This window comes from Triplophysa rosa, linkage group LG11 (genome assembly GCF_024868665.1).
Source record: "Triplophysa rosa linkage group LG11, Trosa_1v2, whole genome shotgun sequence".
Lineage (NCBI taxonomy): Eukaryota > Metazoa > Chordata > Actinopteri > Cypriniformes > Nemacheilidae > Triplophysa > Triplophysa rosa.
Genome location: NC_079900.1, coordinates 25,592,742 through 25,618,467, shown reverse-complemented (window position 1 = coordinate 25,618,467; position 25,726 = coordinate 25,592,742). Strand labels below are relative to the sequence as shown.

Here is a 25,726-nt window from a genome sequence, read left to right as displayed (position 1 = left end):
TTATTCAATGTGTTTTATATATACAGTGAAAAGCTATGAAAGGCTCTCTATTTCTAACAACAGCCTCCGTTTGATGGAGAGGACGAGGACGAGCTTTTTCAGTCCATAATGGAGCACAACGTGTCCTACCCTAAATCTATGTCCAAAGAGGCGGTGTCCATCTGTAAAGGGGTGAGTCCTCATCCATCACCCGCATCTCTTCCAGTCCCATCGCTCTCTGTATGATCATACCGCTGTAGTGTCTGAATTCATTTCTGAGCCCTGATAAATAACTGATGTATTTTAATAACGCTGTCAGACCAAGTCATGGAAAATCATCTTCTGTATTAGCTGTGTGGAGGATAATATTTCATTTCCTTTTTCTTTTCAGCGGTCTTATGAAAGAATGTGCTTATTTCAGATGGGACAATATTAATATGGAATACAGAATGCTATTAAAGACTTTGCTGATGGCAATAACAACAACAATAAACATTATTATATTCAAAAGATGAAGGTGCAAATGGCTTTGTATAAATATAGTCAGAGCTGAAGGGTGTTGTTATACTCACCATGCACTGTTATGATGGTTACTACAAAATAAAAATATTAAGGATGACAGTTTATTAAAACATTATTATGTGACATTCTTCTTCTAGAAGGTATAGGTCTTAATATGTAAACCAAGGTTAACAGTAGAACAGTAAGTAATGTTGCTATATATCGTGTATTTTAGCGTGACTTGAATATTATTTAAAGATTTACAGATCATTTCAGAATGATACACACAATACAAATATGTTCAAATACAGAGAATTCTTCACTTTTATTATTCTCTCTCTTCTCAACTTCACACACACAGCTGATGACAAAGCACCCGTCTAAGCGTCTGGGTTGCAATCCGGAGGGTGAGAGAGATATAAAGGAACAGGCTTTTTTCCGCAGGATTGACTGGGAGCGGCTGGCCAACAGAGAGATCCAGCCTCCTTTCAAACCTAAAGTGGTGAGTATGAATGTGATGTGAATCTTTCTCTGCAACTCTCTAACCTTCCCTGCTATAGAAGCACATGCAAAGGTTACTCTCATAACCCTGGTGGTTTCACAGTCTTTGATGAGAGACTCCCACAGAATCGTGCCCATCCACAGAATATCTGATCTACATATTATACACTATCATCAATCACTCTCAGTCTGAGCTACTTGCAGTTCTCTGGTTTATCAGTCTGATGGTAAAGTCATGTTAAAAGTGTTAAAAATACATACACTCTTGAAAATAAAGGTGCTTCACGGTCTCATAGAAGAACCTTTTTGTCCATAAAGAACCGTTAACATTTCTTCACATTATAAAACCGTTAGAAAGAGATGGTTCTTTAAAGCACCTGTGACTGAATGGTTCGTTGTGGAACCAAAAATGGTTCTTCAATGTGAAAAACATTTTAAGCACCTATCACTTGATAGATTTTTGTCAGATCTTTGACAGATATTGAGGAGTTTTGTTTAATGCAATTAGTAACAATTAAGTGAAATTTCTGGTTAAAGGGATAGTTCACCCAAAAATGAAAATTCTGTCTTCATCCTACATAAAGATGCTTAAAAGGTTCTTCACAGCGATGTCATAGAAGAACCATTTTTGGTTCCACAAAGAAGCATTCAGTCAAAGGTTCTTTAAAGAACCATCTCTTTCTTACTTGTTTATAATCTGAAGAACCTTTTTCGCCACAAAGAACCTTGAAACAGAAAGGTTGTTCAGATGTTAAAAGTTCTTTATGGAACCAAAAGTTTCTTCTATGTCATCGAAGAACCTTTTCAAGCACCTTTTATTTTAAGAGTGTTTCAAACCTACATAAACTTCTTTGTTCTGTTGAACAAAAAGAAAGATATTTGGAAGAATGTTAGCAATGTTCAGTTCTGGGACATTATCCACTACCATAGCAGAAAAAAATTGTGTATATATTTTTTTCTGTTGAACACAAAATCAGATATTTTGAAGAATTTAGGAAAACAAGCGATTCTGTGGCACCTTTGACTACCATTTTTTTTCCTACTATGGTAGTCAATGATGTTCCAGAACTGAAAATGGCTAACATTCTTCCAAATATCTTTCTCTGTGTTCATCAGAACAAAGTCATTTATACAGGTAAGAATGAAATGAGGTTGAGAAAATGATGACAGAATTTTTGGGTGAAGTACCCCTTTAAGTTTGTTTTGCTGTTATAGGTACAAATGTTTGTGAAATTTGACATAATATTACTTTAGTGAGCTGTTACTTTTGTGAAGTGTTGCATTTTCTAGGCATTGAATACATCATCCCAGATGACTTTCTTTCTTCGGCTGATATTTTTATAAAATGCCGTCATTTTGTCTTAGACTGATCCAAAATGCCTTTTTGGCTGAACGGTTTATTTAACTTTATTCCTGACTTACAAAACAGAGACTAAAGACTTTAGCTCCCATAAAAATTTAAAAAGAAGACATTGTCATTTTAAATAGTTAAAGTGATAGTTCACCCAAAAATAAAAAATCTGTCATCATTTACTCACCCTCTTGTCATTTCGAACCTGTATGGCTTTCTTTCTTCCGCAGAACACAAAAGAAGATATTTTGAAGAATGTTGTTGACCAAACAGCGATGGCAGCCATATCCATACAGCAGAAGTGAATGGGTGCCACTGCTGTTCTATCAACATCAACAAAATATCTTCTTTTGTGTTCTGCGGAAGAAAGAGAGTCATACAGGTTCGAAATGACAAGAGGGTGAATAAATTATGACAGAATTGTCATTTTTGGGTGAACTATCCCTTTAAGAGTAGACTGGATTTGACTGTACTGTACCTTTAGATGCTGTAAGTGTGTTTCGGCAGAGAGAGTCTGCTGTGATGATGGCTCGGTCTATTTTAGAGGTCTTTTCATGTGTTTGCATCAAAACCACCCACCCTGCGCGCTAATCTTCCCCCAGTGTGTATACTGTATGCGGTTGTTTGAGTTTGTGTGGAAATGACCTGATTCATCTCCACCTGCGGCCATCCTCATGTGTTCATAGAGCCCTGGGGTTAAAGAGCCGGATCCCACTGGTACGCCGCAGGCTCGAGAACCAGGCTGCAGATATATCAACCGTAAAATGTAGCTCTTAATATTCCCCTTTCAATCGGCCACATAAAAAGAATTCCTCCACCGGACACATGAACGTATATTACGTCAGTAGCGGAAGTCATACGTAAATGAGCTTTCTCTCAGGCTCACTGCCAGCTCTTCAATTTCATCTAAAAATAACCCCAAACCTCTTTCTTTATTTCGCCTTCCTTTCACAGTGCGGCAAAGCGGCGGAGAACTTTGACAAATTCTTCACTCGCACACAACCCATGTTGACTCCTCCGGACCAGCTGGTCATTGCCAACATCGATCAGAGCGAATTTGCCGGATTCTCCTTCATAAACCAGGAGTTCGTCCAACCGGCGTCGCTTCACAGCGTGGTATGAGATGGCCCGACCGGAGCAAACTACCAATGGCATCCGCGTTATTTGTGAACTCACCAAATCTTTTATAGAAAGTTGAAACCCTTTATCTGAAAATCTGAACTGAGGTGGGCTGGAGGGAGGGGCTTGAATGACCGAGCACGTGTCTGCATTTAAACGTCATGTAGATGATAGAAGCTTTGTTTCAAAACCTAGTGAGCTGCCTACTTAGACAACATATTCAGCCATCAAATGTGCAATGCCGAAGCAAGGACGGAATTACACTGCCTTCTCAAATGCCTTCCTCTAAGCTAGCATCACATTGATCCTTTCTGGAGTACAGTATGCATCCGCCATGTAGAGAACAACTTTAGTGACCTACGTAGGCGTTTCCTTTCTGTTAGGGTAGCTGGCTATGTAGGCAACTTATTCGTTTTTGGGACAGAGCTATAGGGAATTCCATTTTGGTGGAAATGGCGAGCAATCCCTTTTTCCACACCTAAGATTCTTTGTGTCTGAAGCATGCTGACATGAAACAGGTTTTTGTGTCCTATTCCTACAGTATATCCTCTCTACTGCCATTTCTAATGTTCCTGAATTATATATATAAATATAGATATAATATCTTGTTATAGGAGTGCCAAAATATAGCTGCATCAAAATGTTTTTATATATGCATATTGTTTTCCTACTAGATATTTTAGCTGTGTCCCGTGACACTTGAACCGTTACTGCTCCATGAGTTTTAGCATGACAGCTTCTGATCCGGTCTCTGCCTGCTCGCCTGGCTCCTACTGTACCTTTTCAACAGACAGTATGCGTAATTTTCTCGTTTACTCTCTTTTAGGTGTATGAATTGCGATATTGAGTGATTCCTCATTGGTAATGGACAGGAAGCTGAGCCCAAAGAAGTTCAACACATACCCTCACAATTTTAGTTATTAAAGATTGGGGCTAATTTGATCAAATTGTCAGCTTCCAAAATGTGTAGCACTATTTGCTTACTTGAACTTAATGTTTACACCCATTCTGCAGCTTTTCCCCCAACATCCTTACATAAAATTAAGATTCTGCAAAACCTCTGCCTTGGTTTAGCAGTGGGTAGCCATTCTGAGAAATACATTTGCTTAATTTCGATTCGTAAGGATTTTCTTGCATATTTTGCTGAAGAAAACTGCTCCAGCAAAATGAATCAGTGAATCTAAATAAAACATATCCTGCCAAGAACACCGCTCCTATTCATAACATTTTCGTGTTTATTTTATTTTTTTATTAATCATAACCCAACTTCTGTTTAACACTGTGTGAGAAAAATCGTATTACTTTCATGCAAAATTTTTGGTCTCCTCTTAATTTTTGTTGGTTTAAATAAACAAATAATTTACGTTGTTAAACAGTAAAAATTAACAATGTTAACAATTATGTTAACAATGATATGAATTCCCAATGAAAAACTAAAACATATCAATATCAAAGATTAAACACACCTTCTTTCATTGTGGAATATAAAATTTGGGGTGAAAATCTGTTTTGCTGTCATTATAATAATTCTGCAATGCAAATTTTGATTACATTCAACGTCAATTTTATGTTTAAATGCGTTACTTTTAGTGTTTTATTTATTTTGTTTTGAAATGTGACAGGACAAACAGGATATGTTGTCTTTTGTGAGATGTTGGAAGGGTTGGGGGGTCAGATATGTATAACCTCTCATACAGTATAAGTCCCTCTCTGCTAGTGTTTATGTCCTTTGGTGATGAATACTCTTCGTGTTAAACTGTGTTCTGACGTTGTTATCATGAGGCGCTTTCCATTCATCTATCTGATCTTTTCTTTTTCGATCTTTTAGGTCTTAGTTTATGATCATCTTGCATTTTCGCTGTCAGTAAACGTGACGTATATAGAGCTATGTTTACCTGTACACTGAAGGTACAGACTACAAACCAAGACTTTTGTACATACAGAGAAAGTATACGTACATACCCTGCAAATTTTATACCAAGAACTGAATGTGCTTTTACTAACGTAGATGGTTTCTATGTTTAGATGAATGAAGAAGACTTACCCTGTTGAAAAAAACAGCATATACTGGTTTGGTATGTTTTAATGCTGGTTTGCTGGTTTGTGCTGGTTTAAGGTGGTCATGTGCTGGTCCTTAGCTGGTTTAAACTGGTCAAACCAGCTTCAAAACATACCTAACCCAGCATATACTGTTTTTTTCAACAGGGTATTTGGCTAATTTGAGATAGCTTTGGTATCAGCAGACCTTTGTTAAATGTATTTCTTGTATTTATCTGCTATGTTTTCTATGCTGATAATATATACTGTAAGTGCAGGAGCACTGTGTCGACAGAGCGGGTTACGTGGACATCAGAGCTCCTACACGCGTGCGCGTGTGTGTGTATGTGTGTGTGTGTGCGTGCGTGCGTGCATGCGTGTGTGTGTGTGTGTGTTTGTGCTGCTGCAGTGTGCATGTGGCGTGTTAGCCAGTCAGCGCATGCATGACAGTGTCGCATGAGTCCAGGAATCCAGGATCCTCTAGCATGGAACGACTGTCGCACCGAGTAAAATACTCGCCCCATTTTAACTAATCTTCCTTTGTATAGTGTTTCTTTGTGTCTGTTGTTAGACTTCAAGACTTCAACTAGCAAGTAGACGTAATGTTTAGATTCCACCTGCTGCTGGCTATTAATTCTGAATTTGTATTTGAATCTGACAACAGGGGAATGGCGTGAAAGTTGGACTTTAACACACGTCAGATTAGAATTGTGGCACAGACATGTTTTAGGAATTCTCTAGTCTTGTGTAACTCAGAACTGTTGTTGTATTTACAAACAGATTTGCTCAGTTTGGGCTCTGTAGTTTTGTGCCAACCTTCCAGTTATTAGGTGCTTCAATTTGGCTTCTGGATTTAGAATCTGAGCAAATTTCTTTCATCTATTTTTTATGTTAGTAGACCTCATGTTTGGTGCATGTGGCCGGTGTATTGGAAAAACAGAAGCAAGTGGATATTCTAGGTGGATTTGTTGCATTTGAATGATTTACAGAGAGCAGAAATAGAAAGGATTCACAAAGTGTTTAACAAGTCAACTTCCATCCTCAAGCAGGTAAACAAAGTGTCTCACATTGAGAGTTTTGGGGAATGTCAAGTTTGGGATTTCTGCATGTGAGGTGACATCCAACATTCCCTTGACATATACAGTATATATATAGTATCTTATTTCAACATTCCACCAAGCCATTTCTTATTATATTGATTCTACCAGAAATTACATTTATTTATTTTTAAGTTTTGGATTCCAGGAAAGTGTTTTAGTTTGTAAGTTTATCCACTCTTTGTTTTCCTTACAAAGATTTTGTCCCTCTGTCCATTGTGAAAGAAAATGTGTAGAAATAAATGTATGAGAAAACCGATGATGTGCGTGTTGCTTTTTTTAAAGAACAGTTTTGAATATGGTTTTCTGCATATTTCTGCATATTCAACTATCAAGATAATGTTGTTTAAGTACATTTTTAATGCCCCAAAACTAAACCAACAGAAAAGTCGTATAATGATATTGTTTTTTTTCTGTGTGTTAATAAGCAGGTATGAAAAGTGCTATTTCAGTAGGAATAGCTACGGAATACTTGTAAATTATCATCATAATAATTTACTGAGCACTAAATATGCTCTATAACATGAAATACACTGAATGAAATATAGAGCTTCACACATAAACCAGTAAAACAATGAGAAGCTGAATAAATATTTTCCAGAAGGGAAAGGGGTGTTGGGTGTTTCTATGATGATCCCATGCCATTTAGGCTATTATTTTCATATTTGTTCATTCTTATTTGTTGTGTATTTGTTCAACAAATTGTTATACTATATTTTAATGATGAAGTGATTATTGTTTTATTGATTTTATGCTTTATTACGCAGCAGGACGTGCTTATTGCTTTTATAAAACGGTTATTCATTTACATATAAGGCTTTTGGATAAAAGCGTCTGCCAAATGAATAAATGTAAATGTAGGTAAGGTTTACAGTAAAAAAACAAATACACAGCAACAAAAATGTGATATTGATAATAAAATATGCTTCCGCCAAGCAATGGAGCTGCAGAGGAACTGTAATTACTGAGTCATTGGGGCAGTCACAGTGATGGAATGCAGTAACGTGTTTTTAGAGTCACATGTGCATCTATGGAGTTTATTCAGACCCAAACCTCGCGTGCATGAAAACCACACACGCGCGCGCGTGATTTAAACGCGCAGAACAGTTCCACGAGCGTAAACACACCCTCGCGGGAGCGCAGAACAGTATCCGTGCACGGAAAAGAATCCTTGCGAGAGCGCATTTCTGCTCCGCGTGCAAAAACGCAGTCCGCGAGCAGAGGCTTTGACGAGCGCATGCGCAATTCTGTCTATGCAATCGCAACTGCTCAACACTTGCTCGCTCGTCGAATTGACTTCTGAGACTTTGGAGGCGGGACAATGGCAGACTTCTCCGATCCTTTGATTGGTCACTTTTAACATGCACTCACCTACAGTCTTCGACATGTATCTTACCCGTTGTACAGACGTCTTAATTTGGCATAACACGATACTTTTTTCCGTTTTTAAACTTGGGTTACAGTGTTATGTATGCACTTGGCTTTGGATCTACATATTTGGCATCTTGACAGGAAGTTAGAAATAAATAGTTTGGTATGTGTATTCATAATTGCTTTTGTATTGTTAATAATTTAGTTAATAATAAACAATTGTTATAAAATGAGAATAAATAAATGGCTACAAGAGTATAACTCAAAGCACAAGTTATTATAAATTACAATATGATGTACTCTCTAAAATTTAATTTATATAATTTATTTGTTTTCCTTTATTTGTTTTGAAAATATTAAAACGGGCAAATGCCAGTAAACAGATATTAGATAACTCAAATTTAAAGACTACAGGAGACATTTAATTATATTATTATAGTATATTTTAACATAGGTCATGCATGACATATAATATAGCAGTTAAACTTACATAGCATAATTTTTGTTGACAGATGTAAGAAATCAAAATGTCACTTACTAACACATAGCTAAGGCAAGGTAATACACTAATAATTCGGTAGTAAGACATGTAATCTGTAGGTGACTGCATGTAGGTGAGTGCATGTTAAAGTTACCAATCAAATGAGCGGAGACATCTGCCATTGTCCCGCCTCCAAAGTCTCAGAAGTCAACTCAACGAGCGAGCAAGTGTTGCGCAGTTGCGAGAGCATAGAGAGAATCGCGCGCGCGCTCGTCAAAGCCTCTACTAGCGGACTAACCCCTAGTTCACACTGCACGCGTGAGCAGAGCGAGAGCAGCGCGTATTTTTTTCGGCGTGCATGTTATCAAATGAGTGCTTTCATACCGGGAGCAGGAGCAGCGCGTCAGCGTCAAGCAGGAGCGTCGCGTGAGCAGCACTGACGCGATGGTTTCGGCGCTGAGTCTATTTTTGCTGCGCAGCTCAAGCTCAGTTAAAGTGACAGCACACAGATGGACAACTATAAATTGTTGCACAATAAAAGTGCTCAGAATGCACAGAATAAGCAAGCCTGTTGTGTTTTTTTTTTTGCAAGACTAGGAGTATGTTAAAAAAAAACATTTATATTTGATGTACCCCTTCATTTGTTTTTAATTATTCCGTTTGGGTGGAAGCATGGTTTATAAAATCACGGCAGTTAACTAGCCAGAAAGCAGCTCTAGCAGTACCCAATCAAACCTGAGTTTGTGGCCAGATTTCCGAGGAGCTCGTTATAAAAAGTGATCGTGTCATACCTCATTCTTGTACCACAATGGACGACACAAGGCTGATCGTTGAGGTTGAGAAACACAAAATGTTTTATGATCCTTGTAGTAAATATTACAAAGACATATATTCAAAGGAAAAAGCCTGGGTTGAAGCTTCTGATATTTGTGCAGATGGTAAGAAAATTATATAATGGCGATCTGTTTTGTTTGACCATATTGTTTACCAATATACGTGGGTCTTGTACCCTTGGTACAAATGTTTAAACTTAGGGAACGAATGTATGCTATGTGGTTGGCTTGCTTACCTTGCACATTCAATGCAGCTGCGGTCACGCTATACAAACGCTTCCTGTGTGAATACCCTCGCGAATCTGCAGGTGCAGTGATGATGTAGTTACGCAGACGAAGCTGCTCTCGCTCTGCTCACGCGTGCAATGTGAACTAGGGGTGAGTTTTTGCTCGCGGAGCAGAAATGCGCCCGCGTGAGGATTCTTTTCCGCTTGCGGATACTGTTCTGCTCGCTCGCGAAGTATAAATGCATCCTCGCGGAGCAGCTTTCCGCCCGTGGTTATCATTATGCGCGTTTCCGCGGATTACATGCGCGTGAGTTTTGGGTCTAGGCCTATATAAACTCCATATGCATCCCCTCAATCAAACGCCACTTACAATTAACCATGCTTTTAGAGTACAAAACATTAAATTTACTATTTGTAACCATAGTTTAAACATAATATTTATAGTAAAATAGCCTATGGTGATAAAAATGGTTATTATGGTGGTTTTTCTATTACAGTATTAAGTTTTTCTATTATTTTTATTACAGTATTTAGTTTTTCTATTATTGATTGAGTTTTTATATGAGACAATGCATTTAAACTAGTTATAGGTCTCACACACTTCTCTAACACAGAAAAGAGACTATGAGTCTCATAGCAAAAAGACCATGATCTCATGGGTCAAAGGTTACAGGCCAAGTTAAACATCAAACAGCACCATAAGACATCCTTTGCACGCAAAACGCTTTGAGCACACACACAATATGTACTCTTCACAAGAGATCTGGTCTAAAATGCATAGTAGTTTTTGAAGTACATGTAAGCTAGGGGTAGTAAATGACAATATGACATACATTCGCATTTCAGAGATGGATGTGTTTGTCTGTCATACAGTAGCAACTGACAAAATGACATACATCTGCATTTTAAAGATGGATGTACTGTATGTACATATATTTTTTAATCCTTTAACAGGTTTCGCCACAGTTAAAAGTTAACGTAAACAGTTTGATATATAACTGTGGAAAGTCAAAAGAGGATGGGCAAACAAAAATAAGTGATGTCATGTAGAACCTGATTGGGAGAAGATGATGTCAGGTAAATATGATTGGTTTAAACTGTGATAACAACTTGAGAACAGTGTATAAAAGATGGAGTCAGAAGTGTAATTGTTAGGCATCTACAGATGAACTCTGTATGTCTCACTTTGCTTGCTCGAGCAAATAAAGATTGAAACCTCTTGAAACCTGGCTCTCTGGTCTTCGTGAATTCTTTCAACATTGGCTGATCAACTTTTTGCCACGACATTATCAATATACCAAAGCCTGGTTACCTTTACAACATTGGTACATTTTTAAGAGGGCTTTAGTTAATTGTCACAATTGCTCGTCTCCATTCAGGGTGCTGTACTTGGGATTTCAGAAGTTCTTGACAATTGACTAGGACATAGGGATGCTCACTTACGACTGGAATTTGCAAATAGGCCTATACCCAGCATCGTTTAAAGAGTGGCAACGTCAATGAATCAAAGAGTCGATTTACTGAAAAGAACCGTCTAGAGTCGAACCGCTTCGTTTAAATGAATCAGACGTGCCCTCTCCACACACACTCGCACACGCGCTCATTTCAGACTCCAGCGTCGAGCTTTTCATTCCAAACACAGCTAATGCCTCCATCAAAAACATTCATCAGGTAAATAATCTGCTTTTTCAACAGCTACTCACTTCTTTTAGATATCTCACACATTTAATAGTCGTCTCATTTAATTTAATACGTCATTTATGTATCGTATGCATGCAATGTTTAATTAATGTATTTAATGTTTATTTTTCTCATGCATTTAATGTTTGTATTTCTACGTGTGAGTTTATTATACCCATATCTAATGCATGTAATTTTATTTTTATATATGACGCATTTCTTGTTTATTTATATCTTTTAAGTAGGTTCGTTTGTTTTATTCGTGTAATGCTCGTTATGATATATCTCGTGCATGCAGTGTAATGTAATGCGAGTGTAATTTGTTGAGTAAATTATATGAAATAACTCTTATTGTTCAGCAGTAAACTTAGTTTATAATAATGTAATAACAGTCATGCTGTGGATCGTTAAGGTTGTTTTACATATAGCCTACGTATACTTAAATGATGAATATGAAGTTTCTGATCAAATGTAGATTTATTTACGTTGTTTAAGTCTGTTTTAACAAAACTGCGTTAAAATCCACATGAGCCACACTTGGGCATTATATTTTGTGAACTGTGTATCAGTGCCTCCTTATATTGTGTAAATTGTTATCAGTGCCACTCGTGAACGTGTCTTTCTAACAGGTCTGTCAACATTTACGTATAAACCTCAGAAGCAATGGATGCCCTGACGTTCTGAGTGACAGGTATACTTCATTAAACGTCAAGAAGTGTGATTTGTGTGAGCTGACAGTTGTTGAAAACTGATGCTCTGCGGCCGCAGCTGTGCTCGGATGACACATGAACACACGTGAAAAGCCTTCATTAGTGCCCTGACTCAATGCATCTGTGTGTGCGTGTGTGTGTTTGTGTGCTGCTTTGACCTACATTGCGAAAATGGGGACGAAAACGGCCACACGTAGGAAAACCATTTTGCTAGATTGCGTGGACACACAATCTGTTCTTGTCACTTACATGGTTTAATAAACACGATACTGTTTTATTGAAAAGCACATATACAGAAATGCAGAAAGGTTTCTGTGAGGATCATGTGTAGTGGTAAGGTTTAAAAGCACCGTTAGGTTAGGATAAAAACCATTAAGCCAATGGAAAGTCCTGGTTTGGTCACAAACTCTATTGAACAGTTCTTTCTCGTGTGAATGTCAATTTAGATCTTTCCTGTCATATTAGTATTCAAACAGCATCCGTGTGCTTCTGAAAAGGATGTTGATTCTCAGTTATGCCATTCATCATGTGTCAGTCCTGCTGGTTTACAGTCAGCAGCTCTTGTTGTGCGCTCTTTCACACATCTGTTTCCCGGTCAGATCGGTTGTGTAGCGCGGACGCCCCCTGCTGGTGCTGAGTGGCATGAGCGTGTGCGGGAGGAAGGCGCTGACCCTGCTGAGCAGTGTGTTTGCGGTATGCAGTCTGGGGCTGCTGGGTATCGCCGTCAGCACTGACTACTGGCTCTATCTGGAGGAGGGAGTCATAATGCCTCTCAACCAGAGCACTGACATACGCATGTCCATCCACTCCGGCCTGTGGAGGGTTTGTTTTCTAGCAGGTGAGTCTGTGTTTTTGGACAGCCCATTTCAGTATTTGCATATTACAGTGTTTTCTTATTCACGGCTGTACTTCATTTACACACTAGACTACAGAACAAAGTTGTAAATACGTTTTTCCCTTGACCAATAATATTCATTGTACTGTAAGCCAAAAGGAACAATGCTCAAAAAGCGAAAATTACCCCTAAAAAATAAGTAAACATCTTTTTATTTCCAAGTGGGGATTTCTTAGCATTCTTTTTTTTTGCCCAAGCTACCTTCAGAGAGGTGAAAACCAGCAATAAATTATATGAAGCTCATTTAAAAAAGATGTAACGCTCTTAAATACTTTAAACACAATATTTACTGTCTTGACTGCACAAATTTGAGATTATTATTATTATTATTAATAAAAAATATCTGAAGGGCCCCACTAAGTCTATTTTTAACCTCTTATAGAGGGTAACTAATGCCTGATGGGGGGTCCTAGATCCCCCCTCATTTTGAGCACTAATTTCAGGTCTTATGAAGTCATTCAACAGTTTTGTGTAACAGGCTAAGTGCTGACACTCTTTCCTTTTTCTGTAGCCCTCCATTGCCTCAATACACTTATATTGTTGCATGCCCTGTGGTCCTGCTCAAGAATACAGGAATTTTGGCTGAAGGTTCATGACTACTGTATATTCAAGAAGTGACAGAATGCAGCTTACCATTCTGCCCTGCTCTTTATATACTGGGAGACCCATCTCTTCTAGAACCCAATGTTGAATCAGAATGGATACAGATATGCATTATGATAGGGAGACAAATCATTATGAAGGGCTGGCAGATAGCTGGCTCACAGCGTCTTTCCAGGACTGGGTTATAGAGCTGGGGAAGATGGCAGCATATGAGAAAATGTCTTCTAGATTACTTAATAAAATGGATGTTTACTGGAGGAGGTGGGACAAATTTCTGACATTTATTGGGGATTTAGAATAATGTTCTAGTGGTGAGACGTGGCTTATTGTGAGTGAATGATATATGCTGTATTTACTGTGTTACATTTATAAATATTGTGTTTATAATCTTATTTATTGATTTATTTTGTTTTGATTTGATATAGCAATCATAGAATAATGATCATGGCACGTTTAAAGTCAGTGATAGACGTCATTTCTTATCATTTGTGATGTCAATGACATATTATGATGGGATATAGTAGATTTAAATATTTTGAGGAACTGATGATTCAATAGCAGATTAGACATTTTGAACGTTTTTAACCTTATTATCACTTGTTTTTTATGGAGCGAAAATTGTGCCTATAAACTTAACAAACAAATCCAGCGTTTTGCAAACAAACGCAACCTTTAATGCAAAAGAAATAAACTCTGAAACAAACAGAAAGCGTTTTACAAATACATAATGCAATTCGAGAGAAAATGCAAAGGTGTACCATATAAATGTACTGTGTTTAAGTCTCACCTTTTTATGAGATTCTCTCATGATTTTCTCACAAATGTTACCGTGCAGATTTTCTCACAAATGTTAACGTGCAGATTTTCTCACAAATGCATGTGCAACTTTCTCTTACAAAACACCAGGTGGTGCTATTGGGAATTTGACACTAGTTTCTATAGGAAGAAGCCATGAACATTACCTTGCGTGCCACCCTTGCCAGTGCCAGAAACTGAATTAATTTCATTCATCAAGTTTCATTCAGTTAGTCTCATGAAATTTATTGAAACTGTTAATAATAATCAGTTTCTGTTCTTAATAATAAATAATGAATTATGCATTGGTTTTAATATACAAATAACGTACAACAAACTGGATGCATTTGCAATGTTGTCACCCCTTCCACCCCTTCTCATTTTCTCGTTCTTGTTTCCCAACTGTTTACGTTCACAAAACACACTACTTTTACAAGGATACTTTCTTATAAGGGAATTTTGACGTCATTTTGTGTTTATATCAGGGCAGGCACTAGACATAGGCAGGGGTGGGCTGAACCCACCTAAACGTCTGTCTTGCCCACCCAATGAGAATCAAAAAATAACACCAAAAATTGTTGTATTTTCTATTGGCTGAAAGCAACTTCACACTTCACTTCACTCTGGCTTTAGTTTGTAACAGAGAAGCATGCTACAGGTGGAAGCAAAATATTGTGCAAAGGAATTTTAGACGCACTGCACATGTGTAAAATTAAGCATGTAAAATTAATTGTGCAGTAAAATCAGATTCATTTATTCATTTTTGAGGTCTTATTTTGTGCTGTTAACAAACAGCTATTATTTGCTTGCAATATATAGGCTAGATTTTAACCTATTGACTTGTAATGACTGAAAGCTCCATCTTCCGAAGCTCCCGCTTCAGAAATAAATCTGTCTCTCTCCATCTCAAACACCCCAATTCACGCTGCAGGTGGTAGCGAAACAATGTGCAAAATAGTTTAGTTTAGGCGCGATGCGCGCTCACGATACCACATGAAAAACAGCAGACACGATGTAAAGTTCATTGTGCAGTGTAATAAGATTAATTCATTCAATTCATTAAACAGAAATAAGTGATCGTTCAGTGATGGGGAATGTTCTTAGCCCGCTTTCTTTTGTAGGCTTCTATTTATGTCAAGTTTAAATAACCGCTTTATATAAGGTGTAAAACATCAATGAAATTACTATATAATTTATACACAATTACTATATAAAAGGCAATAATCAACAAGAATTATTTTTTGTTTAAAACTCGCAGTTTTCTGTAATGAATGCCTGTTTGTTATATTTATAACATCATAAATCATTTAAATCCTGCATGTATTGCAGTCATATATGCAGTGTTTGTTGAATTCCAACAAAAGCACTTTTTCTACTTTTTCTAACATGTACAAACATTAGTTTTGTGTTGCTTAAAACTAAATATGAACTTGTTTTTTGCGGTGTTTCTGTTTTAAAAATACAGATCATCTTTTCTGTTGTTTTGACCTGTTTTCTCCAGTTCATTTTGTCCAAATAAATAAAAAGAAATTATATGAAATTTGGGAGAAATGTTGTCAGAAGTTCACAGAAATAAACAAAAATGATCATTTTACCAAAACACATTCTTATCAGAAAAAAAGGAAAATACTTTTGAAATGGACTCTTAATTTTGTCTGCAGCTATACTGTCTGTGTGGTTGGGGTATATGCCCAGCCAGGATATCTGTTAGTCCACCCTTCTGCACCTGGCAGGAACCGGGCCTGGTTTATATGTCAATTTCTTTTGTAAGATTTTAGTATTTTGCGCGCTTTCTGAGATGCGACTCGGTTTTTAGAAATTTTTCTGGATGAAGGTTGCATTGATACATATGTTTGACTTTTATCCATAGCAACTCATAGATAAAAAGTATTTAACATTATGTCAAACACTATGGCATTAAAGTAGAGAGTTTTCTAGCTATAAAAGATGAAAAAGAAAATAAATCGTCATGGCAGTTGTTTCAGTCAGTCGTCTACATTGTTTGGTTGCCATATGCCTATTTAGGTTTAAAATGAATGCTGCTATTTTTTTGGCTATTTCAAGCTAATTGGGCAATTTTTGCAATAAAATAAACCAGCACAAAAAAACTGTATATATAAATGTAAGTCAAACATTTGAACTATGTGCTGTTTTGGGAGAAGTTGCATAACTGAGAAAATCTGCACTTTAACATTAACATTTGTGAGAAAATCAAGCTGAGAGAATCTCATAAAAAGGTGAGACTTAAACACAGTACATTTATATGGTACACCTTTGCATTTTCTCTCGAATTGCATTACGTATTTGTAAAACGCTTTCTGTTTGTTTCAGAGTTTATTTCTTTTGCATAAAAGGTTGCGTTTGTTTGCAAAACACTGGATTTGTTTGTTAAGTTTAGGCACAATTTTCGCTCCATAGTTTTTGTTCACTGAAATGTTTTTGGGTGAACTATTAAATGATATAATACTAATATAAATATAATATAAAATATCCATTAATGTCAAAGTTGAGTCATTATTTAATGATCATTTCTATTTTTACACCATTGTTATATTTAGGATTCATGGTCTTAAATTAGTGAGGTCCGCAGTTCTTGAATGTTTTTTCCGGTGTTTGTCTTCACACACTAACATTACATCATAACAAACATTTCTATATATTTGTCTCCCTGGTGCTGTCAGTTGTGATCTTTGTGCAAATAGAGATGAAACTCCCAGCGTGGAGATATAAAATAATGTTGATAACGCTGTTAATTGCAAACCAGTGAGAAGGACTCACATTGATGGGCATCTTCAGATTTCTTAAAGATCATGTTTTTTCCCTGTCCAAGAAGATGTACAGTAAATGTACAGAATTATTAACCAGTTTCTTTAGTATCTTTGTGAACAATTATCTGTTAAACCTAATGTAGGAAGCCTTAATTAGGTTGGGGGTCCTATATTAAAATATCCAAAATTCTATCCAGCTGCTTTAGATGTGGGCTATTCTCCTAAACAATATTTTAATTCTTTTGTAAATAGTCAGTCGATTGAGTTGACAGTACACATTTAAAGGGGCTTATTGATTTCGGACTTTTATTTCTGTCAGGTCAGGCATTCTGGGGCAATTACTGTAGAAAGGCCGCAGTTGTGTCCCAACATCTCCATGGCAAATGTTGTGAGGAATGTGTTTCAGGAAGACACGTCTTCTCATGTATGGAGGAGGTTTATACACGTGAGGTTGTGTTTCTCATTATCGCTTATAGGCTTTCAGCTCACTGTCATCTGAATTGCCAAACAAAAAGCCTGCTGTGACACGCACGCACCCACCCACCCACACACAGTTTATTATCTCCGTGGGGACAGTCCATAGGCGTGATGTTTTTTATACTGTACAAACTGTATATTTTATCCCCTAACCCTACCCCTAAACCTAAAGATCATAGAAAACTTTTTGCATTTTTAGATTTTTTTAAAATATTGTTCTGTACAATTTATAAGCTTTTGTGCCCATGGGGACCTCAATTTTGGTCCCCACAGTGACACGAGCCCCCATGTGTTGGTGTGCATTCGGGTTTAGGTCCCCACCGGGATATAAAAACATGTCCACACACACACACATTGTGTGAAGGAAGGTACAGTGTTTGTGGGCAAGTGTTTGGACCGGGTTTGATCCAAACCCACGCTGTTTATAGCCGGTGAAACTGGGCGTGACCGTAAGCAGATGTGATGAGTCATTTGAGCTCCACAGGGATGAGATGGTGAGGCTCCTGCGCTTGAACATCCGAAACTTTGAGAAGTCTTGAGGTTGTTGAATGTGAGAGGGAGGCATTAGGGTGGGTGTTATAAGACACGATGGATCTGTCAGTGTCAGCAGTGACTCAGCTGTGACGCCTCACTCACACTTCTCTCCTCATGTCTAACTACATTCACTTTGATTCAAATTCTGCCCATGACAAACTCGGAGCCACCGTGATACGGTGTGCTGGATGGTTGCTCTTGGATTTATACATTTTTTTCGACTTATAAAAATACATTGTCATTGAGAGTTTGAGAGTGCGTCCAAAGTCTGAAATTGAAAATGTAGCTCTCCGTATAAATGTAAAAGCTTTGTATCAGGCATGTTCAGTTGCCGCCCTCTGATTTGAATGAAACTGTTGAAACATCAGAGCACCGTATATATTCAGACCAGAGTGAATAAAGTGTTTCATGATTATTCTGCTCATATGTTGTTTACATGTTACTTACAGTAGAAGTGCTTATAATATCTCATAACATGTCTTATCTGGATAAATTGGCTCTGAATTAATGTACTTGAAACACCTCTTGTCTTTACACAAATCTATTTTTATTTATCCTAAACAATTTTAAAAGAAACATCTGAGACAACGTTGGTACCTACAGTCTTATCTGTAGGTCTTATCTCTATAAAGTCTCTTAATGCAACATGTGAGCAGTAAGATTGTGCTGTGACGTGTCTTTGTCAGGTGAGGAGAGAGGACGCTGCTTCACCATCGAGTATATGATGCCTATGAGCATCCAGATCACCAGTGAGTCCACAGTCAGTGTTCTGAGTAAGTGATAACACACACGCGCATACACACACACACGCACACTTGCACACACTCCATATACAGTATATAATGACTTCTATACTGTTCAAATTGTATATTCTATCCCATACTACCTCTAAACCATCACATTTGTTATTTTTAATTAAAAAGAAAATCGATTTACGAGGACGCACAGCATTTCCCCTGTTGTTATAAACCTTACAGTATATACAATTACACACACACTACAAGAACCAGCTTTATTTTAATATCTGCTTCAATGGCTCCATCCTAGTTTTGCTTTAGTTTCTAAATATTGCTGGACATGAAATTGTATAATACCCAAATAGTTAAGTTGCCAAAAATACTTATGTGTAAATTAGCACTTATTAGTATTTTACCATGAACTGCATAACTACAACAATATGCAAAACATATTATGTAAATTGCAGTAGTTTATGTCAAAAATGTACACTAAATATGTTTAGTAGATTTAAACAGTTTTAGATTTTTTCCCTAAACATTTTCTGGGGACCCCTTGTAACCTCTGGAGAACCCCTTCCTCAGAGTCTCCGACTAAAATCATCTCCTCCTTCACAGGCATGCGACTTTGTGTTTTATTAGATCACAGAAGAGGATTTAATCATATTCAGAATGTGTTATACAATGACATACTGCTGTACTCTTTTGGTAGAATTCTAGCTTTTATCCAAAGGGACTTACAGTTTTGAAGCTATACACTGTACATTTTGTCAGCATGTGGGGATTTAATGTATAAATGTGAAAGTGGCAAACATAATTCTTTTATGTTTGTGGTTTCTGTGCAGAGATGATTCGCTCGGCGACGCCGTTCCCACTGGTCAGTTTGTTCTTTATGTTCATCGGCTTTGTGTTGAACAACATCGGACACATCCGGCCCCACCGCACCATACTGGCCTTCGTCTCTGGAACCTTCTTCATCTTGTCAGGTACTTGTAACCCTGGTTCATACATTGTAAGGCGTGATGTCACGCTGGCTCAAACGGATGTTTCTCTGTCACACAGGTCTGTCTCTGGTGGTGGGTTTGGTTCTCTACATCTCCAGCATTAATGATGAGATGTTGAACAGGACCAAGAGTAATGAAGCGTATTTCAGCTATAAGTACGGCTGGTCATTCGCGTTTGCTGCCATCTCCTTCCTCCTCACAGAGGTACAAATATGTCTGTCAGACATCAGTGAATTTGCGCTTTGTTTGTAATCAAGGTAACCATGTAAAACCCCAGAATTTACCCCCAAGCTAATACTGTATAAAAAGTAGTAATCCTGTTTGGTTTGGTTCCAAAATTTGTTTTTAAAATTGTTCAAAAATCATGTTTTTATTGAGCATTCCAATTAATATAAATCAAACGGCAGTTGGTTTGTTTTCATTTAAGCCAGAATAACAAAAAAATACACCTGACACAATAAAACACAATAAAAACACGATAGCATAATACAAAACGTGATTTTTGAAAATAATTATATCATTTTGGAACCAAACTCTTCTTTTATGTATTTATTTACGTCTGAATTTCTTTTCTTACTTTAACAACTCAACTCAACTCAACTTTATTTATATAGCGCTTTTACAATTTTCATTGTTACAAAGCAGCTGCACATGAGACACATTGACTACAAGCAAAACAATCAAAGTTGTACCTGCAAAAACAAGAAAAGGTTGAAAACACAGAAGACAGACACACCCACACACAAAACACTCCACACACACAACACGCACACGCACCAACACACACAGACACAGAGACACACACACACACGGATGCGCACGCACACACACACAACACACACACACACACGTACGTACACAGACAAGTACGCACACACACACACGCTCAGTGAGAGCACACATTTAGGATAAAGGAGAGAGAAGCACAGGTCAAATATAACAGATAATAAATTCCTATATGCAATATTAATTAAGTAAAACTTTAAAATTCTAAAGCAGCCCCCCCGGTCAGGCAGATAGTGCAAAAACAGTATGCAAACGGTGGCGAGGAACCCAAAACTCTAATCGAGAAAAAAAACCTCAGGAGAACCCAGGCCCAACCAGGGGATTCCAGTTCCCCTCTGGCAAAAGCTGCTGCCTCTGCACAAGCTCCAGAGAACTTGCACAACAAGGCTAAATAAAATAAATAAACTTAATAATAAAATAAATTATAGTTTAAGATTATCATTAATAATCTAATAGCATTTGAAGTTTTGTGGTGAAGACATGTCAAGAGACCGCGTCCTTCTTTATCCAGCTCTATCATCTCAGCTCTTGTCAGGTCCCCACTTCCCATTCTCCGCTCTACCATCAGGTCAGGCCATGAACTGCATCCTGCTCGCTGTGGTAACCTTGGAACAATGAGACAAGACTGGCTGAGAGTAGAGTACTGTTCTGTACTCTTTGATGCAACAAGTACATCAGTTGTGTTTTTGGTTCCGGTTGATCTAACTAATGCAGCCTAAACCCTCTGAAGATTTATATTATGGAAGAGTAGTGTATGCAAGATTAAAAAGATGCGTCTTTAGTCTAGATTTAAACTGACAGAGTGTGTCTGCCTCCCGGACAGTGCAGGGAAGACTATTCCAAAGTTTAGGCGCTAGATAGGAAAAGGATCTACCACCTGCACTTGATTTTGAAATTCTAGGTATTACCAACTGACAGGACGCCTGAGAGCGTAATGCACGTGAAGGACTGTAATACAAAAGGAGTTCATTCAAGTACTGAGGAGCTAAACCATGTAGGGCTTTATAGGTAATAAGCAAGATTTTAAAGTTAACGCGATGCTTTATAGGTAACCAGTGCAAGGTTGACAGAACCGGGCTAATATGTTCATACTTTTTTGTACGTGTAAGAACTCGAGCTGCCGCGTTTTGGACCAATTGGAGTTTTTGTAATAAGCCTGCAGGGCAACCACCTAACAGTGCATTACAGTAATCTAGTCTTGATGTCATGAATGCATGAATTAACTTCTCTGCATCTGAGATTGACAGCATATGACGTAGTTTAGATATATTCTTAAGATGGAAAAACGCAATTTTACAGGTGTTGGCGACGTGGCTCTCAAATGACAGATTACTATCGAATAGAACGCCAAGATTCTTTGCTGACGACGAGGGTTTTATGGAACATCCGTCAATAGTTAAACAGTATTCTTGGTTGTTACTTATAGCAGTTTTCGGTCCAATAAGTAACACTTCCGTTTTGTCCGAGTTCAGTAATAAAAAGTTGTTACTCATCCAGTTTTTTATATCGACTATGCATTCCATTATTCGATGGAACTGCTGTGTTTCATGAGGCTTCGAGGAAATATAAAGTTGAGTATCATCAGCATAACAGTGAAAGCTAACTCCGTGTCGCTTTATTATATCTCCTAGAGGTAGCATGTATAATGCGAAGAGCAGAGGCCCTAAGACTGAGCCCTGTGGTACACCGTACTGGACTTGCGATTTGCGTGACACCTCATTGTTTATTGCTACAAATTGAAAACGGTCGGATAAATAAGATTTAAACCATTTCAAAGCTATTCCCTTAATGCCGACATAATTTTCGAGTCTATGTAGGAGTGTGCTGTGGTCAATGGTATCGAATGCAGCACTAAGGTCTAGCAGCACCAATAACGAGATACAACCTCGGTCAGACGCCAATAGCAGATCATTTGTAACTCTGATCAAAGCAGTCTCTGTACTGTGACATGCTCTAAATCCAGACTGGAATTCTTCATTGATGTCATTCCTTTGGAGGAAGGAGCATAATTGAGTTGAAACTACTTTTTCCAGAACTTTAGATATGAAAGGTAGATTCGATATAGGCCTGTAGTTCCTTAGTTCTCTAGGGTCGAGTTGGGGTTTTTTGACAAGGGGCCTTATAACAGCCACCTTATATGCTTTAGGCACATGTCCTAATGTCAGAGATGAGTTAATAATACCAAGAAGAGGATCTATAATTTCTGGGAGCATCTCTTTCAGTAGATTTGTAGGTATAGGGTCTAGTATGCATGTTGTTGATTTAGATGATCTAATAATTTTAGACAGCTCATCTTGATCTACGGTATAAAATAATTGCATTTTCTCCTTAAGGGCGCTGTAGTTAGTTTGTTCAGCGGGTTTCACTTCTGATTGCATTGTTATAATTTTTTCTCTAATATCTTGGATTTTATATGTGAAGTAGTTCATAAATTCATCACTGCTATGCTGATATACAGGATCAGAAGTCACTGACGATTTATTTTTTGTTAATTTAGCCACCGTGTTAAATAAAAACCTAGGGTTGTGCTGGTTTTCTTCTATTAGTGATGAAAAGTAGGCGGATCTAGAAGTTATTAGGGCTTTCCTGTATTTTCGAATACTATCCTTCCATGCTGTACGAAATACCTCTAATTTAGTTTTCTTAAAGTTGCGCTCCATTTTTCGGGCCGCTTTCTTTAGAGCCTGAGTGTGTTCATTATACCACGGTGTGGGGCTGCCATTTTTAATCTTCTTTAAACGTAGTGGAGCAACTTTGTCTAGCGTTACCGAGAAGGTGGAATTAAAATTTTCAGTGGTAATGTCAAGATCTTCAACGTTATTTCTCATGATTTGAGACAATTCGGGCAGATTATCGAGAAACGCATCTTTGGTAGTTGAAGTTATTGTTCTACCATATTTGTAACAATGAGTTTTATTTGCAGCCGTAGGCCAGTGAAGCAAACATAATACCAGATAATGATCCGAAATGTCTTCACTCTGCTGAAGGATTTTAACGTCGTCCACATTTATACCGTAAGACAGTATTAAATCTAAAGTATGATTACGAAGGTGAGTGGGTCCTGACACATGTTGACTAATGCCCATGGAGTTAAGAGTGTCTTTGAAAGCCATTCCTAAGGCATCTGTAACGTTATCTACGTGGATGTTAAAGTCACCAACGACAAGGAGTCTATCTGCGGCCAGTACTAGTTCTGATAAGAACCCACCAAATTCTTTAATAAAATCTGTGTGGTGCCCTGGAGGCCTATATACAATAGCTAGAATCAATTTAAAAAGTGTTTTATCTTTAGTATTAGGTGTTGAAACATGAAGAACCATGACTTCAAAAGAATTATATTTAGAGTTCGACTTCTGGGAAATGCTAAGAGAGTTATTGTAAAGTGCTGCGACACCTCCCCCTCTGCCTTTTAGACGAGGCTCGTGTTTATAATAATAATCTTGGGGGACAGATTCATTTAAAGCAATATAATCATCTGGTTTTAGCCATGTTTCTGTCAAACAGAGCATGTCTATTTTATGATCTGTTATCATATCGTTAACAAAAAGTGCTTTATTAGAGAGAGATCTAATATTTAGCAATCCGAGTCGTAACAGTTGATTATCTGTATTTTGTTCATGTTTAGTTTGTTTAACGTTTATTAAATTACTTTCAAGAGGTTTACGCATTATTTTATGTTTGCTAATCCGGGGGACAGACACAGTCTCTATTTTGTGATGTTTGGGAGAACGGATTACTACATGTTGTACATTTTGTGTATTCTGCGACGTGAGACGGCAAGCAGACAGTTGGTTAAGCCATACTGTCTGCTCCCTGACCTGGGCCCCAGCGAGTCAAGTTTTAGCATTAGCATTAGCATTAAGACTTTTTGCCATATTTCTAGACACTTGTTTCTAGATACTAACACTTGTATTGCATTCATTTGAATTGCAAGTTTTTTTTGTGCTATGTTTAGAGTGCAGGTGTGATGTCTGTCTACCTGTTCATGAAGCGATACACAGCAGAGGAAATCTATCAGCCTCGGCCCAGCTTCTACCGGCCGCGCCTGAGCAACTGCTCGGATCACTCGGGTCAGTTTCTGCACCCTGATGCCTGGACGAGAGGCCGTAGCCCGTCAGACATCTCCAGCGACGCCTCTCTACAAATGAATGCCAGCTACCCTGCCCTGCTCAAGTGTCCAGACTATGACCAGATGTCCTCCTCCCCCTGCTGAAGGACCGGACACCAGGGATGCGTGGATAGTAGTACATCACGATCTTGTGCAATAGTTGATCAGTTTTTAACGTATATTCGCTGTTCTATCTGACAGGGAGGGATCAGACAGTTGAAACTTGTCCCGTAGTGAACTTTATTCAGTTCTGTGTTTGTTGCTGTCATGTCATTCCAGCAGGAGGCAGTACAGCGATACTTTCTGCAGTGTGTCCACATAGTGTACTGGTAAAGTGTATGATTGACAAGTGCATACTCACTGGGTATAGATTTGTGTAAATATTCATGATGTTCATATAAATATGAATTTCAGAGATATATTGTAGCCATTATGAAACACTAGACGTCTAGCTCAATATGGAGTTTCGACGGGTAATATATATGATGGTAATATATTTAAGAACCATTTTGACCTCTTTAAGAACGGTGAGAATAGAAATATTCAAAAAATACAAATGACCAGTTGTAGCATCACAGATATGTATTATTGCACATCAGAAAAATGTGACACTATTTAAACATGTTGTAAGCTGTGGATGGTTATATGCTACGGCACACACATTATATTTATATTATGTTTCCTTGTGTTTCTGTATAAATGGAATATACTCAAATAATGAGAGAAATATTTGGTAACTCGAATGATTAATTTCTTAAAAATAGTTTCACATTCAATACGACTTTTTCTATATTTGGCCATTGGAAACCATTTAAGTGGCATTGTGTTCATTGTAGGAATATTAAAAGACATATGTTTCTTTCTTTGCGAGCATGTATCTGAAATGTTGTACATGTTTTTCATAGATATGATAGTTTGTATGTTGATAGTTTGTATAAGCGTCAAAGAAACTAATCTGCACTTAAACATTTCAGATTCCTTCTGCTTCTGCACACCTACTTTTCTAATTATGTTCATATTTATAATCTAAATAAATAATACATCAAATTATATTCATCTGAAACTTATTTTTACTGAAGTCCTGAATGCAAAATAAGAATGGCAGAATACACTTTTTATGGTAACAGAAAAGAAC

The 25,726-nt window shown here is 37.6% G+C and overlaps 2 protein-coding genes across 3 annotated transcripts in view; both read left to right on the top strand.

Annotated features, from left to right (window-relative positions):
- The window catches only part of prkcab (protein kinase C, alpha, b), a 288,207-nt gene extending 281,363 nt beyond the window's left edge, over positions 1-6,844 (top strand). The window contains 3 exon segments of the mRNA XM_057345103.1: positions 64-171; positions 842-982; positions 3,287-6,844. Coding sequence (XP_057201086.1) covers positions 64-171; positions 842-982; positions 3,287-3,454 — 417 coding nt within the window. The 3' untranslated portion in view covers positions 3,455-6,844.
- A 4,168-nt stretch (positions 6,845-11,012) lies between these two features.
- Positions 11,013-25,641, top strand: cacng5b (calcium channel, voltage-dependent, gamma subunit 5b). 2 transcript variants are annotated; one of them, XM_057345109.1, is made up of 7 exons: positions 11,021-11,168; positions 11,807-11,868; positions 12,487-12,725; positions 18,646-18,732; positions 19,539-19,679; positions 19,756-19,901; positions 24,439-25,641. In XM_057345109.1, exons 3-7 carry the CDS (start codon positions 12,530-12,532, stop codon positions 24,694-24,696), a joined length of 828 nt encoding a protein of 275 aa, XP_057201092.1. In that variant the 5' UTR covers positions 11,021-11,168; positions 11,807-11,868; positions 12,487-12,529; the 3' UTR covers positions 24,697-25,641. The 2 variants fall into 2 exon arrangements, with proteins under 2 accessions (XP_057201093.1, XP_057201092.1); XM_057345110.1 differs by lacking the exon at positions 11,807-11,868 and having other exon boundaries at positions 11,013-11,168.
- Positions 25,642-25,726: the final 85 nt, after the last annotated feature.